Source organism: Pogoniulus pusillus, chromosome 18, assembly GCF_015220805.1.
Source record: "Pogoniulus pusillus isolate bPogPus1 chromosome 18, bPogPus1.pri, whole genome shotgun sequence".
NCBI lineage: Eukaryota > Metazoa > Chordata > Aves > Piciformes > Lybiidae > Pogoniulus > Pogoniulus pusillus.
The window spans coordinates 6,719,037-6,731,798 of record NC_087281.1 but is presented as its reverse complement, the minus strand read 5'-3'; the positions used below and the strand labels follow the sequence as shown (position 1 = coordinate 6,731,798).

General features: G+C 36.5%; 1 protein-coding gene across 1 annotated transcript in view; it reads right to left on the bottom strand.

Annotated features, from left to right (window-relative positions):
- The window catches only part of DNAH8 (dynein axonemal heavy chain 8), a 173,005-nt gene that overhangs the window by 151,833 nt on the left and 8,410 nt on the right, over window positions 1-12,762 (bottom strand). Inside the window, exons 6-12 of the mRNA XM_064158308.1 lie at window positions 11,153-11,342; window positions 10,633-10,796; window positions 8,086-8,262; window positions 7,655-7,768; window positions 5,363-5,470; window positions 3,569-3,670; window positions 740-892 (exon numbers count right to left, since the gene is read on the bottom strand). Coding sequence (XP_064014378.1) covers window positions 740-892; window positions 3,569-3,670; window positions 5,363-5,470; window positions 7,655-7,768; window positions 8,086-8,262; window positions 10,633-10,796; window positions 11,153-11,342 — 1,008 coding nt within the window. The remainder of the gene's footprint in view (window positions 1-739; window positions 893-3,568; window positions 3,671-5,362; window positions 5,471-7,654; window positions 7,769-8,085; window positions 8,263-10,632; window positions 10,797-11,152; window positions 11,343-12,762) is intronic.

The following is a 12,762-nucleotide window of genomic DNA, read 5'->3' as shown; positions in this document are numbered from 1 at the left end:
CAATGTAACTGCCAAAAGTTTTGGGATGACTTACCCTGTGGAAGGGTGCAATTTCTCTCCATGAAGAATTTAAAACACCTTTACAGGATGATTAAGAGCATGTATGTTGAGAAGTGTCCACCACCTAAACTGTCCTTTGAAGAAGCCCTTCTCTATAGATCACAGGATGTCAGAGGTTGGAAGGCACCCAAGGAGATCATCGAGTCCAACCCCCTTGCCAGAGTAGGACAATACTATCTAACACAGATCACACAGGAACACATCCAGTCAGGCCCTGAAAGTCTCCAGGGAAGGAGACTCCACGACCTCGCTGGGGAGCCTGTGCCAGTGCTCTGTGACCCTTACAGTAAGGAAGTTCCCCTTTGTGTTGAGGCAGAAACTTTTTTGCTGCAATGTACACCCATTGCTCCTTGTCCTATCACAAGGAGCAATTGAGTAGAGCCTGTCCCCCCTCTTCCTGGCCAGCCTTCAGATACTTATAAACATTTATCAAATCCCCTCTAAGTCTTCTTTTCTCCTCTTCTTCACCCAGGGTCTGGAGTACATAGGGGAGTTCAGCCTTAGGTGTAAAGACTGAAACAAAGAAGGCATTCAGCAACTCTGCCTTCTCTGCACCCTCAGTTATCAAGGCTGCCTCCTTGTTCAGCAGTGGCCCCACACCTTCCCTGTTCTTCCTTTTTCTACTGATGTATTTGAAGAAGCCCTTCAGTTCCAAAATAGATAACAACAGTATACTCACTTTCTCTAATCTCCTACAAAAAGCTTCTGATTTCCCAAAAATATACATTTCTGATACTTCAAATGTATTTCTCCTTTCTCCTAGACTTTCCAAAATCTCTTTCTTTGCTTCTTGAAAGTATTTTTGATATTCTTTCAACAGAAAAATGCAGTCCTAGAAAATAAAATAATAAATACCATATTCATTATGCTATGTTTACTTGTGAGAGACTGCAGAACTCAACCCTACTGTGATTCCAAAGTGGCTAACTATCACTGAATCTAGTTTCATTCAACAGAGAGATATTACTTGCATGTTTTCTTTCAGAACACATAACAAATATGTGCAACATATGGACATACAACACTACAGTAGAGTGAAAGGCTTAAGTCACCAAAATAAGAACAGGGAAGTTTTAGCTCTTGTTAAAGAATGGTTTAGAGGCCAACAAAGAGCAGGTGATGAATCCTGCTCCAAAGTAGAATAAAAATCAGACTGAGCTCTGAATAAGTCCATTTGGCATAACAGGGCAGTCAATCTGGAACTTCTCAAGGACTCAGAGGAAACTCATTATATGAATTGATGTGTGTTGACAAGTTTGAGTTAAAATAAGATTCAAAACTAAACTCTCTCAATAAATTAACTTAAAATATTAAGACCTTAAGAGACGCAAAAATAATGACTGGTGAGAAATTTAAAGTCAATGATCATTGGAATGCAAAATCTTCTGTCAGTTCTTAGAAAGAGAAAGCAGATTTTATCACACTATACTGACAGTCACTGGGTTGTCTGAATATATAGGTGTATATATAATGAGTGATTATAAATTAGAGGAAATTAAACAAAGATCCTCATTGAAAGGAATGTTTGGATCTTCAAGAAAATATAGATACTAGAATGAAGACTGATCATCATGATTAAAAAGTAGGTTTCTATTTCTCTCACAGAGTAATGAAGGCTTGTCAGCTGTAGAATGGTCAGAAAAATCACCTCAATAAAACAGATATTAGGTCTGGAGAGGTACACTGAATACAGTTTCTCTTTTACTTCTAGATCTATTTTTAAAGGCCTGTGAAATGCTGTGTCTTTCTAGGTAAGATAAAAAGGAAGTCAGTAGCTGACTTATGATAAAGGAGAAGGAGGAAATTAAATCAGTATTGGCAATCCATAACCCCACAGCTGGATACAGGATCATAGGATGTTAGGAGTTGGAAGGGACCCAAAGAGGTCATCAAGTCCAACCCCCTTGCCAGAGCAGGACAATACTGTCTAACACAGATCACAGAGGAACACATCCAGACAGGCCTTGAAAGGCTCCAGAGAAGGAGACTCGACAGCCTCTCTGGGGAGCCTGTGCCAGTGCTCTGTGACCCTTACAGTAATGAAGTTCCCCCTTGTGTTGAGGCAGAACCTCTTGTGCTGCAACTTACACCCATTGCTCCTTGTCCTATCACAGGGAGCAAGTGAGCAGAGCCTGTCCTCCCCTCCTGGCCAGCCCTCAGATGTTTATAAACATTTATCAAATCCCCTCTAAGTCTTCTTTTCTCCAGACTGAAAAGCCCCTGATTCCTCAGCTTCTCCTCATAAGCCATGCCCTCCTGTCCCCTGATCATCCTCACAGCTCTCTGATGGACCCTCTCCAGCAGGTACCTGTCCCTCTTCAACTGGGGAGCCCAAAACTGAACACAGTATTCAGGATTAGGTCTCTCCAGGGCAGAGTAGAGCGGGAGGAGAACCTCCCTTGATCTGCTGGACACACTCCTCCTAATACACCCCAGGATCCCATTGGCCTTCTTGGCCACAAGGCCACATTGCTGTGCCATGGTTAAACTGTTATCCATGGTACATTCAACATGCTTAATTTGTTTTTAAATGTCAGCACTAGCTGAAGAAGGCTCTCTTAGCATTGAGCTTCTATGGTATGACAAGGAAATTGGGTATTGGAAGGACCTACTGTAACAAAGTGGAGATCTATTCAAATAACAGATTTCCCACAGTAGAGGAAGACGATAGTGTATCAGACAACCTCAACAAGGAAGAAAATGGCTTATGCAGGATGACAGAATTGCCATTTTGCCCAGTAAGTCAAGCGAGATGATTCTGCTCTTCTACTTTGCATTGGTGAGACCTCACCTGCAATTAGCTCTTCAGTCCTCAGCACAAGAAAGACAGAGGAATGACACAAAAATAATCAAGACGGCTGGAACACCTTTGCTACAAATAACGGCTGAGAAAGTTGAAGTTGTTTAGCCAGGAGAGGGCGCCAGAGAGACCTTTCTTGCAGCCTTTCAGGAATTAAAGGGGGCTTGAAAAAAGGATGGAAACAGAAAGGCCTGTCATGACAGGACAAGGGGTAATGGTTTTAAACTGAAAGAGAGTAGATTTAGATTAGATACAAGGAATAAACTGTTTACGCATAAGGTGGTGAAACACAAGAATAAGTTGCTCAGAGAGGTGGTAGAAATCCCATCCATGGATATATTCCATATCAGGTTGCACCAGGCTCATGAGCAACCTGATTTAGTTAAAAATGTCCCTGTTTACTGCAAGGGAGTTGGAATAGATGACCTTTAAAGGTACTTTCCAACCCAAAACATTCTACAGTTCTATGAATTTTTTTGGTCACACGTAGAGTGAAGTTGCCAATTCCAAGGATGGAATACTCTTATAAAGATGAGGCCATTCTAATTTCAACAACTGCCAGTGCTGTAAGAAATAGGAACAGTATAATGAAATAAAATGGTAAAGTTGTGTTAAGTACTTGATACACATTGATATGGACTCCTTTGTGTGTATCCATAAGTAATCAATACGTTTGATAGGTAAATAATTTAATACCAAAATACAAACCTTAAGTTTTTCAGTGACTGTTGATGTCTCCTGCTCCCAGATACACAACAAGCCACCATCTGTAATATATGCTCTACATGTTGTGACCATTTGATTTGTAACCTGGTGCAGATAAATGACAAGTCAGTCTCAAGCTCCTAAGGAAATGTGGCTGTTTTGCAAAATGTAACAAAATTCCCTCATGTATGTATTAATACTATCAGAGTTTGAATAAACTGCACTCATGGGAATAACAGTGGCTAATACATGTAATATACATGACAAACACTCTACAAGAAGTCTTAAAACACTCTAATCTGGCAATGCATATGCAGAAACACAGAATGTCACTAGCCATAACTCAAGAATAAAGTAGAAGCTATTTAACAGTAACTGTTCTTCACTTCAATTGCAACTTCTACACTTGAAGTGTGTGCATCATTATTTTAAATTTGCCATTAAAGAAGTTTCTGTTCTACAATTATGTCTTTACCTTGGGCTCATACAGCTATGAAAAGGAGAGAAGATTCCTCTACATCTCAAGCACAAAAATCCAAAAATTTTAATGAGAGAGTGAGAGGAGTATGGGAGTAAATGCAGATATCTATATACAAACACATCTCAGAGTACAGTTCCAGGAATATAATCCTTTTTTCTCTACTAAATAAGGTGAACAATTGAAAAGAATTGTCCTGACACAAGAGTATTATAAGCAGGTCTTCAGCATCTCTAACTAAATAAAGACTGAAAAGTGCCACACCAAAGAGAGCCTCACATCTATTTCTTAATACCCTAACACAAATTGAATTGCAACATTAATTTACACTAAAACCTGGACTATTCTAGGAAAAGAAGTGGTGTAATAAAGGGACCAGTATGTGTTTCCTCTATATACTTACTGGAATTGAGTGTTTTAATTATGAAAGATTTCTTTGTTCTAAAACTATCTTACACAAACTATCTTTCCCTGTATTCTACAAAAGAAGCTGGCATGATTACCCAGCTGGTCTTAATTTTCTGTTTAAGGTGGCAAGTTTACGGTCTGAGATTCAATTAACTTCTCAAACATGACTTCTTTCTGCAAACAGCAACCTTTTGTTTTTTGTATCTTTTGGAAGAATAGCCTAGTCATAGAATCAACCAGGTTGGAAGAGACCTCCAAGATCAGCCAGTCCAACCTAGCACCCAGCCCTAGCCAGTCAACTAGACCATGGCACCGAGTGCCTCATCCAGTCTTTTCTTGAAGACCTCAAGGGACGGTGCCTCCACCACCTCCCTGGGCAGCCCATTCCAATGCAAATCACTCTCTCTGTGAAGAACTTCCTCCTAACATCCAGCCTAGACTGATAACTGCTTAAGGCTGATAATAAAAGAATCTTTGTGGATTCAGCGATTCAGGAAACAACTGAATAAAATAATTCAGATCAGGAGATTAATAAAGATGATAAGAAAAAAAATTCTCAATCAAGAATAACCACAAAGTTCCTATCACAAGACAAGTCTCCAACTCAAGTTCAATGTTTTTCTGATCAACAGAAGTCTTTCTTTCCTGCACAGACATCACTATTTGTTCCTTTTTTTGTTTTAAACAAACATCCTACTGATTTAAAGAAAAACAGTGGATTTTTTTTCCTGAAAAGTCACATGATCATCCTTCTCTAGAGACTTTCAAAACCTGCCTGGACGCATTCCTGTGCCCTAGGTGATCCTGGTTTGGCAGGGTAGTTGGACTCGATCTCTGGAGGTCTCTTCCAACTCCTAACATCCTGTGATTCTGTGTGCTAATTTTTATCATTGATATAATGATATGTTTACCTTTATAAACAACGATGTCATTCTCTCAGAAGTATTGTAGTATCTTGAAACACTATGAATCATTCGTATAGCATTTATTAAGTTTGGAATTTCACGTGTCAGTGATACCTTAAAGCAGAGTTTTCACCAAAAAATTTACTTTCTATTTTTAGGAACTATATTTCTATTCTATTAACAACTTCTAAATTACATTTTTCCTTAAGGTACTTGAATCAATCTTCTAAATGCCATGGCATCTTACCAAAAGTTTTCTTGTAAAAATGAAAGCTAATTATAACCACTGCATTTTTAAGCTTTATCTAATAAAACTTTTAAGATGATCTGATTGGTGTCCTGAATTGCAGGCCAGCCATGGGCTGCAGGCCATTAGCAGTTCTGAGTCAGCCAGAACAGCTGACTTCATTTGGCTCACAAGTGAATCCTATACCATGAGCACCACACTTAATATAAAAGAGGGAGTTTGTAATGAAAGGAGGAGTCTTTTGTTAGGATTTCTTTTTGCTCCTTTCCTGTTCTTGAGGACTGTCTTCCTGAGTATTGTGACTGTTGCACTTTTGCTGTGCTAAATGTTATTTTATATGCTTTCTATTGACATTGGTGCCAGTTTATCTATTTTATTAAATCCATTTTACTTTCAACTGATGGGACTCCTTTTCCCATTTTTCTGCTGGGGAGGAATGATCGGGTGATAGAGTAACTGCTATAGTTCAATTCCAGATATGGACTAAGCATATGCAGTCAGAAATGGCTGATATTAAAGATACTAATATAAAACATTTTAAGATGCTGCTTTGATGATCAAAATAAAACATGAAAATAACTCTTAATGTCCACAGTTTGTTCATAATACTTTTCTCCCCAAGCCAAAGTGCAACAGGAAAGTCTGAGTCTACTGGTTTTCTTTTTTAATTCATGACAAAAAAATACTAGGCTGTATAGGGATTGCTTTGACTCAAAGCTCTGAGTTAAATGCTCAGTTGAACTTTGCACACAGTAACTGACTGTGGCTATGGTACATACAGTGAGTGCTCTTTTTTAATGTACATACTAACTACAACATAAAAGCTGCTTGTACTAGGCTCCTAACTTACAAATACTTAAAATACTTTTCAGTGTAAAATTCTAAATCCAGCTAAATTCAGAACGTAATTACTTTCAAAACAGGATATATTTAACTTGGAAGTTATTATTTATAAACTGAATACTGTAGAAAATACTACCTAAATTATCCTGATCTCTGCAACACTGCTATAAGAACTGGAACAGAAATTCAAATTTATCCAAATTGTTTCAGATTAAACAAAGAACATAGTAACTGTCCTGTATTAGTCAAAGGATGAACTTTTTAATGGGTTTCCACCCACATATGTCTGTCCTCGTTTAAAAGATGTTTTTTTCTTAACAAGCTGCTTCGTATCTGTTGTTATAGTCTGGCACCCTCTAGTGATACTCTGAAGAACTGAATATAAACAGCATCAGTGATACTACTTGTCATACTCCTCTCTTTCACTATTCTATGCAATATTAGTTCTATGTTGTATTATCACATTTGGTTCCCCCCAGTTAAAATTCTGACATAGGATCCTAACTCTCAACAATTAAAAAGAAATGACAGAGGACAGGAAGCAAATAGGACTAAAAACAAAAGCAAAACAATTTCTCCTACAGGTTCCTTTTATTTCCATCCTACTCCGCAACAATCATTGGAAACATAACTATCAATCATTGTAGCAGGAATAGTATTAAGCCTCCTAACTATTACCTTGAATCAGGGCTGACTAATTTACATGAACAACCAACTATGTAAGTTCTAGAGAGTTGGTATTTCTGCAAATAGAAGCAGCTAATACTGCTTTCACTATCAGAATACTAATTTGCTCATTTAGGACTTCATTAAGTTTGATTATTTTCCACAGGAAATGTTGGGACTTTCCTTACAGCTGTGTGACTATTCATTGACACATGGAATTTTCAATGAAAGACGTTTTCAGATCCTTGTATTATAAAATATATATGTGCTTTACCTCATTTAAAAAAATAATATTGGCAACAGGACTAACTTACTAGGCAACCATACTGTATCTATGTTTATTGATAAGACACATAGTTTAAAATTCCATGTATAATGTAATACAAACTAAACTAATGCTTTAACATTTGTCTTGAGAGATCTTTAGAAAAAAATCAGAAAAAGAAATTAAATTTACTTTTAAGCAAATACAACAAAGATTTCTTTTGCACTAGGCATTCCATGTAAATACTTAAGCCTTTCATTCTTCAAAGTGTACTTACAACATCATAGCTGTAAAGTGGCTGACAAACTTTTTCAAGTGTGCGTAAGTATTTGACGTTATCTTTTGATTCATTTGCTGCATCTGTAATTCTAGCATCTAAGTCTTGCCACATCTAGAGAGAAAACAGTACTGTAAAACTTCATGCAGAGTCAACTATGTCTTTAATTTGAACTGACTTGCCAGGAAAAAAATCTCAGTAAATTAATTCTTCAGAAGCATTGTCAAAGCAGGCAATAAAAGTTATTTTCATTTATGATCATTTTTATCTGTATCTCTAAAAAAGTCTTGTTCTTTCTCTTAATATATTAGGCACACCAGCACCATATCTAGATTTTACTCTCTTCTCTTCAGGAAGTATCTCTTAAATGCAGTGAAAGAAAATAAATATTGTAAGCTTTATTTATCTATTATAGAAAAAAAAATAATTACTCTTAGTAGTTTAGAATGCCCAACATTCAGAACATTAATGACAGCTTTGCAGTTTGGTCCTTTGATCTGCTCAATAATAAAATTAAATTTAGCAGACATAAATTTCCAGTGTTCTAGTTCAGTCAGTGGACCGGAATCATCAGCTTCTTTCCTCATTTGCTTACTCTCAATCAGAACCTGCAAATAATTTGAAGGGAAAAAAATTAGACAAATCATTATTGTGATGGTTTGGGTGTTCCCCACTCCCCCCCACACACAGTTTGGAAATCACCCAGACTAGACCCAGCCAGCTCTGGAAATTGAATGAAGCTTATATTTGCAGTTTAGCTCAATATACAAGCAGATATTTACAGTATATACAGCAATATACAAGGTAAAAGGTAATGCAGAAACACAACAGCCCTCCCAGAAACCTGAGTCCCCGGGGGGGGCTCCTAACCTCCCTTCCACCTTCTCCCACCCCTCTCTTCCCCAGTCCCAAGGAAGAATGGAGGTTTGGCCAGGGGGGTTAGGAAGCAAAGTGGATTAATCAGAAAAATGGCAGAGAAACGGAGGGTGAGGTTAGAGAGAGATGCAGCTTGGAGCTCCCCAGCAGGAGAAGAGCTTTATCTATGTTTTGATTCTTCTTCTTGTATCTCTCAGTAAGCCTATGAGTGAAGTAGACATCACCATTGCTTTCCTTTCACAGCCTGTAATCTAGTTCTTCTCACCAAAACATTCTAGCTAGCTTCAAACTAGCACAATTATAAAGAAGAAGAGAGGAAGCATTCTGAAGATAATAACTTAAATGAATAAGCTTGCAGTACTGACACATCACAATGGTTGGAACAGAATCTGTCTTGGTTTTCACTGTGACAGTTATTTGTATTTTGGGTTTAGCGTGAGAATAACATTGATAACATACTGATGGTTTAGTTGTTGCTAAATAGTACTTATCCTAAATTAAGGATTATTTACTTTCTCATGCTCTGCTGAGAAGCAGATGCACAAGAAGCTGAGAGGGAGCATGGCCAGACCTGACTTGAAGTATCCAAAGGGATATTCTATATTAAACTGTTATTATGTCAACCCACATGTTCGTTTGTTTGTTTTTATTCTCCTCCTCTTTTCACTGGTAGGGAAGACAAGTGAGCAAACAGCTGTGCAGTGTTTAGCTGCTGGTCAAGTTTAAACCACAACAGCATCCTAATTCTGAATTGCACTTAATTGTATTCTGAAATGAAAATGAATGCAACTAGCAAATATGTTCAAATGCTGTCGTAAACTGGGTCAATCTCAGCACGGATCTATATGCATATATTTATTTAATCAGAATCTATGGATTGTAATGCACCAAATGTAGTATCTGTGCTAGTTTGAAGCCAACTAGAATGTTTTGGTGAGAACGATTAGATCATAGGCTGTGAAAGGGAAACAATGGTGATGTCTACTTCACTCATAGGCTTGCTGAGATGTATAAGAACAAGAGTATAAACATAGATAATGGAGTCACTCTTTGTCCAGGCTGTGGGCTGCATTTCTCTCTCTAACCTCAGCTGCCATCTTTCTGATTAATCTTGCTTTCTAACCCCCCTGGCTGACCCTCTTTTCTTCCTTGGGGAACAAGGCAACGTCTGGGGTAAGGTAGGGGAGCGGGATAAGATGGAAGGGCAGTTGGGAGCCCCTCCTGGGGACTCAGGTTTCTGGGAGAGCTGTGGTGTTTCTATATTACCTTTCACCTTGTATATTTCAGTATATAACTGTATATACTGTAAATATCTGCTTGTATATTCTGCTAAGCTGTAGATACAAAGCTTCATTCAATTTCCAGAGCCAGATAGAGTCTAGTCTGGGTGATTTCCAAAGTATGGGGGGGCAGGAAACACCCAAACCATCACAGTGTCACTTGTAAAACACATGAACTATTTTAACAAAAATATTAAACATCAGATGTAATATCGTAACTGTGTTCATTTGTACGCTGATAAATGTGAAGTCAGCTCTTTTTAGATGTGTTTTACATTTTTGCTCTTTAAGTAAACACACTAAAGACAGAATGCCCTTATAAGTAGCATACATCCCAGCCTACACAGATTCTGTGTTTTGACAAAGGATTCTGTGCTTTACAACAGAAATCTCAAATAATTTCCTGAGACCTTACATGTAAGATTTACACAAGATCAGAAATGCCCTATTGGTCTTTATGAAAGACCTTTCTAAGAGTAACATCTTGTATCATGACTGGCAGCATAAATTTAATCGGTATCTGTAGAGTATACCAAACTGTGTGTGTATATATATATACACCTCATTAGTATTGTTACTCTTGCATCCTTCTGTCATCTCCTTATTAATATTTGTGTATTACATGTTCAGAAACTCTTGCTACACTGTAAATTACTAGGGATAAGAACTACATATCTTCACTTGTGCATAGAAGTGAAGCACTTAGCTTACCCAGCTGGAGATGCAGCTGAATCTTTAAGTTAATTCAGACAAGTCTCATATATAATTTACAAATATCTACACATATTTCTTATTAATTTATGTGTTAAAATAACAGTTTACCTGTTCAATTTGTCTATACCACATCATAAGTACTTCTTCTAGCTGGTGAACCATGTCAGGATTATTAGCTGCTGCAGTAATTCTCTCAAAGGATTGGAGTTTAGAAAAATTTATGTGATCTACTTTTTTCAACTCAACAGTTCCTTCAATGCTTAATATAGCCCCTGAAAAGAACAACAAGTATAATACAGAGCAAATTCAGAATGGAAAACTAATTTCTACCACTGTAAGTAATTTAAATTTGGAAATACACATGTGTGAAACCAGCATTGTTTTAATATCATAATTATTTCACTTCACTCACACAAGGCAGAAAACTCTGATTTTAAATTCAGCATTGCTCCTTAAAAGTAATATATCACTACAGTATTTTCTGGATTAAACCCACACATGTCTTTATTATGCCAGTAATGAATCGTTTTATTTTTCCTTGCAGATTATGAAGAGTTCTTTATCTATGCACTACTGCTTTAAAATTGAAATTCTTAAGATACTTAAGTCCTCTAAGTGAAATTCTTACCTTCTAAAAATGAAAGGTATTTGCTAATTTTTTCTACAAAAATCTTTTTGTCTTTTGTAACTTGTTTGTCTTGACTTAAAGCACCCCAGCTACTTGTTGCAAGAATAGCAGGGAGGAAAATCTTTCCTATCATTTTCGTAACACCACGCAGGAGTCCTTCAGTAGCATCCAAAACACCAAAGAATATATCCTGCATTGTTAAAAAAGGGGTTGTTAATAAGGCAGTAATTTAGACTAGCAACAATATTATAAAACCTGTATTTTGATTATTTTATAAAGCAGTCTTGTTTGCCAGTGAAAACCTGAAGGAAATAAAATCTTTTCAAATATTGGTATCCACAATGTGAATATAAGACAATGCTTTCAACAAAAAGGAAACCTCAATAATGACTTAGTACAGTTGCACAAGGATGTCAGGTCATATTTTTTGCAATTTCAGTTATTCTCCTATTCTACAGAAACTGAAAATATTTTAATAGTACTTTAGAATTAAAAATATTCTATATGTCCCCATCTGCAACTTAGGTACTAAGTAATTAAATGTAAGTAGCAAAAATGCTCTGAATGTCCACATCTGAAATTGTATTAGAAGAAACAAGATTGAACTTGTAGTACTTAGGACCAGATGAAATTTTGTCTACTCTCCAAAACTATTTTTAATAATTTCCCAGTATTTCAAATGTCCTTTAAATAAACAAATAATTATATACTTCATTATTGAATTTATAGTACTTAGGACCAGACAAAATTTTGCCTACTCTCCAAAACTTTTAATAATTTCCCAGTATTTTAACTGTCCTTTAAATAAACAAATATTTATATACTTCATGTAAGGAATTTTCTAGAACACATATTTCTTCAGTATGGAATGAGATGCCAAAAAAAGGAATTGTGAACAATACTCTTGGTAGACAGATCCTGTATCTTCTAGTAGTGCTTTTCCCTATTCGCATTCTCAAGCTCTCAAAAGGAAGAAAACATTTTTAATACATTTTAATACATACACTAATGGAGTTCAACTGAAAAAATTTAAACAATATTAATAAGAAGATGCATTTATAAGATAGATTCTTATTAATTTGCAGTCCCTTGAGCACTGCATGAGTATTACAGTGCATAGCTATAAATAAGAAAGATGCCCACACTTAAGAAGTTGTTTTTTAAAGCAAAAACCTCATGCTATTTAATTTACACTGGACAAATAAGTATTTCACATGCTCAATGATGCATAAGAGACCTTGAAAGGTACAAGTATGCTTTTCCTCTCCTAGTATTTCCAATGAGGTCTTTCCCATGTGGTCTTCTAGTTTAGAGATTTTGAGCGTACCAAAAATTTATTTAGTGGCTACAACCTCTTCAAAACCAGCAAAGAGAAGGAGAAATTATATAAATTCTGATGTCTTTAACAGGAGTCCTGTAAGAAACTGAATTTAGAAGATATTCTGAGTATTTGCTGAGGTAACACAGCAGTTCATTTCCTAACCACAAAAGGAGAGCAAAGCAGAAGTTACAATTTAACATTAAAAATGTGCAATTACCACTAACTTGTGTGGCAACAGTGAAATAAATAATGAAAAAAAACCAAAGCTACTTTTAGAAGTATTTTTAGA